Source organism: Papaver somniferum, chromosome 6 (assembly GCF_003573695.1).
Source record: "Papaver somniferum cultivar HN1 chromosome 6, ASM357369v1, whole genome shotgun sequence".
Classification (NCBI taxonomy): domain Eukaryota; kingdom Viridiplantae; phylum Streptophyta; class Magnoliopsida; order Ranunculales; family Papaveraceae; genus Papaver; species Papaver somniferum.
In genome coordinates, this window is record NC_039363.1 from 45,271,537 (window position 1) to 45,278,751 (window position 7,215).

Sequence of the window (7,215 nt, forward strand, 5' to 3'; positions counted from 1 at the left end):
GAGCTATTAACTGCAAATGTTTAATAAATGATTCAGCTAAATCATTTTTTGTATGAACATGAGCTAAAGGATGTTCAACATCAATACCAGGAGACAAGCAATATGCATCAAATGTTTGTGATGTAAATTCACCAGCTCCATTTAGCCGAATAGACTTTATAGGAAAATCTGGGAAATGTGCACGCAACTTAATTACTTGAGCGAGAAGCCGAGCAAATGCAACATTTCTTATGGATAAGAGACGAACATGTGGCCATCTAGCAGATGCGTCAATTAGGACCATAATGATACGTATTGATTTTTGTACCTTGGTGACTATTATTATAGAGGCGGAATTCAGAATAATAAAAGACGAAAACTAAAAAAATAACATACTAGAAACCAGATTCGAAGAAAATATCTTCTCTAGATTATGAACAAGAAAACTATTAAAATTCTCTCTTTGTTACGCTCACAATCTCTCTAGAAAGTGGATAACCTTAAACTGTTTTACTAAGTTTTCTTTTACAATAATTAATTGCCTCACAAACTTATTTCTAGGTGATTTGTCTCACAAACCTCCTTTCTTTGATCTAGGTGAGTCCATATCACAAACCACACTCTAGATGTCTTAGCTATGAGCTAAACATCTCTATTTATAGATTTAAAGGTTTCCAAAACCTCTTGGGAGTCTATTTCCTTATCTAGGAATAACACCTTTTCTAGGTATATTTCCTTATCTAGGTATATTACCTTGTCTAGGAAGTATTCCTTTTCTAGATATATTTTCTTATTTATGAATAATACCTTGTTTAGGAATATTTTCTTATCTAAGAATACTGCCTAAAAATCAGTATTCCTTCCCAAATTACATTTCTATCCTTAATCGGTCTTGAGAATCATTAGTTCCCGGAGAGAGGAAGATACACATGTATAACATAAAATACTGAAAAGGTCCACACTAAGGGTGGATAGGTCCACATATGTCTCCATGGATCCTCTTAAGAAAAGTTGGCGATTCAAGAACAACTTTTGTTAATGACAGTTTGAGGATCAATTTTCCCATAGAGCAAGCAATACAATTTATATCCGTAGTTAACAAAAGCTTCTGGTTCTGCAAAGGATGCCCTTGAAATTTCTGTACTATTCTACCCATCATGGTAGATCCTGGGTGTCCTAGTCGGTCATGCAAAATCTTGAACAGTTTTGGATCATTAAACTTCTGGTTTATGACACTATAAGATTTAATAGCTTTGATTGTTATAAGATACAACCCAGAAGAGATGGATACAAGATTCTCACGTTTCTGGCGTGTGTCAGATAATGTGATAGATAAGTATTCTGCATTATCTTCACTTATTGTTTCTAAATAATATCCATTTCGGCGAATATCTTTGAAACTTAACAGATTTCTCAAAGTTTCGGAGAATACAAGGCATCACCGATATTCAGTTCTATAACTCCTGGTAAGATAATATTGGCTCTTCCGGAACCATCTATTAAATTTGTCGAGCTAGAGATAGTGTTTACTTTTTCCTTATATCCTTTTAAATCAGTAAAATATTTATTACTGTGAAATATTGTATTAGTCGTTCCGCTGTCTACCAAACAAATATCTTCACCGTCAATATTAATTTTTGATAGATTACTTCTGGAATCCATACCCTTCACAACAAGTATAATACATGGATAAAAACGAGTTAATAAAACATATGTCTTATATTAAACATGTAATTTTACATACAAAAGATGGTATACAAACCAAAATACAGCTTTAAATACACACAACTATACTAAAAAATTTACAAACTCATAACTAGTGTACATAACTAGTTAAGTTCTTCATCATCTGACTTATTAAGAAAATCAGATATATCCCACTTTCCTTCTTCTGACTTTGTAAGAAAATCAAAGTCTAAGTGGGGAGAACTAGTAGAAGCTTCATTAGTCTCTATAAGATTTGTCTCAATATCAACAGCGGGTCGCTTCAGGGGTGCTTGATACAGATTAACAAGATTCTTGAAAGTACGACAGGTACGTGACCAATGACCGGTTACACCACAACGACAACAAACATATTCCTTATTCTTTATAGGCTTGTCAGATGAATCTTTTCCTTTCTCTGTATTCCGCTCTTTCTTTGGGGTGCCATCTTTCCGCTCATGGTGGTTTGGCTTGAACCGTGAATTCTTGTCTAGGTTCCTTTTATTACCACGACCACGTTTCCCTTTATCCTTATTATTACCCCGTCCATTATTATTGGTAGAACTCGTTGTTGCATGTGCTTCAGGCACACAAACAGAGCCCACAGGACGAGATTCATGATTTCTCAATAATAACTCATTATTATGTTCTGCAACAAGCAGACATGAAATCAACTCTGAGTATTTTTAAAACGACGCTCTCGATATTGTTGCTGCTAGACAACACTCGAGGCGTGAAAAGTGGTAAAAGTTTTCTCTAGCAATTGTTCATCAGTTACATTTTCACCGCACAATTTCAGTTGTGAAGTGATTTTAAACAAGCAGGATTATACTCAAAAACAGATTTAAAATCTTGCAAACGTAAATTCAACCAGTCATTTTTGGCTTTAGGCAGAATAACCATTTTCAGGTGGTCATATCTATCTTTCATGCAACTCCACAGAACCTCAGGGTCCTTAACTGTCAGATATTATGATCTTAACCTGTCGTGGATATGATGACGAAGAAAAATTAAAGCCATTGACCTATCCTGCTAGGATGCAGCATTTCCCTCTTTAATTGTGTGTGCAAGATTCCTAGCCTGGAGATGTAACTCCGTATCCAGAACCCATGAAATATAGTTGTTACCAGAAATATCTAAAGTTGCAAAGTCTAGCTTAGTTAAATTCGACGACATAATAATAATATAGTAATTAAAGTCACCTTTCGTTCCGGGAAATTTTGGCAGCACCTATTTTACTAGAACCAATAATAACCCAAAGCTCGAAAAAAGTAGAGCTAACTCGTGCTGATAACACGTGATAATTAAGCTACTAATTAAGCTATAAAGAACTAACTACTAATTAGTATCTCAAGTATTAGTGAAAGAGTATAAGCGAACTAGAGAGATTTCTTATTAACTTTATAAAAAAATGGGATACCCATTCTGTTACCACCTTCAAGTCTCTATATATAGTGTTTGCAAATGATCCATCTTATAACACGCACATGCTAGTGGTGTCGGCACTTAAACATGCATTCGATAAGCACACAGCAAGTATAGTGATTCAAATTTATCTCCAACACTTTGTTTCAATGCCACATAAGTCATAGCGGATACATGCATTAGACGTTTATAGTAGTGGATAATATTAACTGACTTAATATTACCTTTGACCAAGTAAAGAGGAGGTGGGCTTACAATGCATAGAGATGCATGTTAAATGTATCTCATAAGTCATAACATGAGATCAATATGGAGTAAGGATAAGTCTAACCAGGTGACTCATCCACTTAGCCCATTTACAATAGATGTTGAATTTTCTGGATTTTTACACATGTGTACATAGTTGTACACCAGCATAAACTTTTTTTCTTTTTTGGTTGAAGATTATTTGGTCATATGAATACTCTTTTTATAGATAAAAGAGCATTCCGAATATATAAAGTTTGCGAATTTTGGAACAACGGTTTGAAAGATTAATTGTTTTTTATATTACTTAAAATTGCTGACATCGTGAGTCACTTTGGACTAAATCGTAAACATTTACACTAAATTGTAATTCAGGAAGGTTATTTGTGTATTTTTCATATTTTAAATAACTTTTGGAGTAAATTATACCTAGTTAACTCGGGATAGACTAATCGATATATTTTAACGTGTTTTTGATCTAAACAGTATTTTTTCCTTTAAATAACTCACTATTCCTAATCGCACCTATGTATCTTGATCCATACATTGGTTAACTGGTGTCATGGATGTTTTAAGATAATAACCACCAGAAAATTAAAAACATCAAATTTGGAAAAACATAAGGCTGACCAAAATTCTGTATTGTAAAAACTTACTAACGCAACCATTACTTTCTAACAGAAATAGTAACATTGTTGCCATTTCGGCAACTTCAGACTTGGAGGATGACAAAAGATGAGTCTTAAATCAAGTTTCCGAGGTGCAGTTTGTTTGTACACACTGTGGAATGCTGCAACTTGAGAGGAGCTGATATAACTGTTGGAATTGCAGCTCCTTAACCTTCATGTTTTAGTATTAATCATCATATAAAGCTAACTACATGCTGAAATCAGACCCTAAACCTAGTACTATCATACTCAACAACATATGAAACCAGCACCATATAGTTCATACTTAAACAAGTTGAGAACAAGGAAATAAAGAACACACGAGACACTTAATCTTCATGACACATTATCTAATGATGGGTGAAAACGGATTTATCTTTTTATAAAACCATACGAGGCTAGAAGTGAGTCATAGTCATGCTTGTTACATGTCACTCCAACCTTTCCATCATGAGTTGATTACATTGGACAGCTCATAGAACAAGAGCCATGCTAGGTTCAACCTTATCTAGCATCAACCTTAAGCAAGACTTAAGCACATGATCAAACCATAAACATGCCATAAACAAAACTTAATGCAGATTACTACTAATCCGACTTAACATAACTTAAACAAGGATTATCTTAAGTTAATGGAGATTTATTGCCCAAACACAAAAAGTACAACATCAACCATACCTTTTTGTACTCTGATAAAGGCATGTCTTGAAGGTCAGACTGTTTTACAAATCAGTAAATGAGTAATGGAAAATGTCGTTGTACGCAAAAACAACTCCATTTTTCCGTCCTTTCTCAGGGTGAAATCCACTACAGCAGTACCATCTCACTCAATCTCATTTTTTACAACACAACTGCCAGTTGCCACACTATCTAGTTGGGAGTCCTTTACCGCAGAATTTCAGAACCGCAAGGTAGAAACCAGGCTCATCTAAAAACTCAGTTAGGTAAAAATAATTATCTGATGCTACCTTCTCTAATGTAGGCTTATCAGGCAAGTCTGAGGTTACAACATCAGGAAATGCTTTTCTTTGCTGCTCCACGACTCCCCTCCCTTGTGTATGGCTGATGATAACTTTTGCACCTACATATACAACGATAATCCCATTCCAATCGATCAGCACAGCTTGAATTTCATCTTAATTCATATGTCAGTAGAGGAAAATGGCATCTGTTTTGCTTTTCTAGGTAACAGCATTTTGTAAAAATAGATCATGGAATGGAACCAAACAATAGTGAGCAAAATTAAATGAAATGAATTAGATTGCACAAAGTGCTTTGTGCTTTGGCCTGTAAACTTGCAGTGCCATTAGTATTTTATAAGTGGATAATTTTCAGTATCAATGATACTTTGTTGACTTTAACTTCTGTAGACTCACACAAAATCCCATGTATGGTTGGTATTGGTAACCATTTAAAGGGAATTGTGGAGACAAATTTTCATAGCCCATGCCGTGGCGTTTGCAGAGTTCAGCTTCAAAGACAAACTCTACTGCATATTAAGATGAATATTGCATATGCGCTTAGAGATTGATCTCGACAATTGTAAGATCTACAGTAAGGTTTTTCCACCATCAAAGAAAAATTATTTAATTAACATTTGTACCAGCTTATTTTGTATTACGTCTAAGCTAACAGAACAAATGTTATCCATAAAACAGGCTCACTTATTTAGTTAAGTGAAGTATACATCCAAACTTAATACGGACACAGTTGGAACTTGGTTCAAATGATCTTCACCAAATGAAGTCTGAAACAAATTCAGACATCCTACCATCTTTACTTCTTAAAATCAAAATCATATTTGAAGCATACACATTCCAAATTAGCAACAGACAGACAATGTAATTGAATTAAGTTTGTTTTACTCAATCCTAATGCGCATCTTTTGTTGCCAACAACCATTAACCAAATCTAACCCGTGTTCAATGTTTACAAGGCCGCAGATGCTCCATCCAAACAAATGAAGATACCAACTGAACAATTTCCAGCTACAGTTTCCCTAACCCTTTTGTAGAGCCTTCCCAGAACAACCACAATGTTCACGTGTTCTGTCAGTATCAAGTAAGTGAAGGACACATGAGCTGGTCTATCCGAGAGAGTCTGATAGACACAAGCTGTTGGCTGAAGCATCCGGGGAACCCAAGTATCCAACAACAACAACAAAAAAGTGGTACGGTAATCGAAAAGTGGAGACTGCTTTCGGGGATATAAAAAGTAATTAGAAACATAAGCAATAACTTATGGTTTTAAGGTTATTTTTTCAGGGTTTTTAAGATAATATTAATAGGATAAGAAAGCAATTCAGAGAACAAGAAAGCAGTTCAGAGAACCCAATATTAAAAATCACAGAAGTTTGGGAAAATACCAGGTAAACAACGTTCAGCAAGAGCTCCAAAGATTTGATTGAGTTGAAAAGGCACAGCAGGAAGACAAGTCAAAAAAACAACATCAAATGGAACCCATTTATCAGGAACGTAAATAATCTCTCCTTGCCAACACTTAACATTATCATACTTTTCTTTAATCATAGCTAAAGAAAAAAGAGAATCATGAACAACTAACAGAAGTTGGCATGGTGAAGATTCAACTAATCTGTCAACGAAATCTTCTGTACCAATTGATACTAAAACCCTAGAAGTATCTTTAATATCAGCAGCTGAAATTATTCGATTAGACTTATGAGTTTGTTCTTCAAGAGAGTTTAAGTTGTCTATATCAAGAAAAGACCAGTCTTTTTCAACTATGTCTTCAATGTTTAAAACTGCGACTGTTCCTTCATTTGACTCAGAAGAACATTTAAGGGAAGGAAGTGACTGAAATCGAGATGAGAGATGAACACGATGGTGCTGGTGATTGTAAAGACAAGTAAGAGAGGGATGGATGGAGGAAGGTGGAACGAGAAGAGACGAGGGGGAGAAGAGGGAATGCATAATGTTTCTCGCCATTAAGGTCTGTGCGGTTAATGGAGAGGGGAGTGATAATATCAGCAACTCTATGCACCGCTATTTGGGTTTTCTTCTGCTCCATACCAGACGGACAAGTTGCCACGAGGCCCGTGACGTTAGGGCAAGTCCTATGGAAATTTGCTGGAATTAGTAGAAGAACCCTCGTTTGCCGCATACAAGATAATTTTGCGGCATATAGACTTATTATACCATCCAATGCAAGATGTTAAGGAGTGTCGCAGTGATGC

The 7,215-nt window shown here is 35.3% G+C and overlaps 2 protein-coding genes across 2 annotated transcripts; both read right to left on the bottom strand.

The window, feature by feature from the left end:
* Positions 1-1,808: 1,808 nt before the first annotated feature.
* On the bottom strand, positions 1,809-4,056 carry LOC113290779. The gene is made up of 2 exons (XM_026540365.1): positions 4,011-4,056; positions 1,809-2,332 (listed from the first exon to the last, which is right to left on the bottom strand). Exons 1-2 carry the CDS (start codon positions 4,054-4,056, stop codon positions 1,809-1,811), a joined length of 570 nt encoding a protein of 189 aa, XP_026396150.1.
* Positions 4,057-4,626: 570 nt separating this feature from the next.
* Positions 4,627-7,006, bottom strand: LOC113287449. Its single transcript, XM_026536212.1, has 2 exons — positions 6,388-7,006; positions 4,627-5,103 (listed from the first exon to the last, which is right to left on the bottom strand). The coding sequence occupies exons 1-2, from the start codon at positions 6,965-6,967 to the stop codon at positions 4,889-4,891; spliced, it is 795 nt and encodes a 264-aa protein (XP_026391997.1). The 5' UTR covers positions 6,968-7,006; the 3' UTR covers positions 4,627-4,888.
* Between the last annotated feature and the right edge of the window lie 209 nt (positions 7,007-7,215).

Coding starts and splice junctions, on each gene's coding strand:
- LOC113287449 (XM_026536212.1), bottom strand. CDS start 6,967: ATGGCGAGAAACATTATGCATTCCCTCTTCTCCCCCTCGTCTCTTCTC. Junction 5,104..6,387: donor TGCTGAACGTTGTTTACCTG/GTATTTTCCCAA, acceptor TTGTATATGTAG/GTGCAAAAGTTATCATCAGC.
- LOC113290779 (XM_026540365.1), bottom strand. CDS start 4,056: ATGGCAACAATGTTACTATTTCTGTTAGAAAGTAATGGTTGCGTTA. Junction 2,333..4,010: donor AGAAAGTAATGGTTGCGTTA/GTAAGTTTTTAC, acceptor TGCTTGTTGCAG/AACATAATAATGAGTTATTA.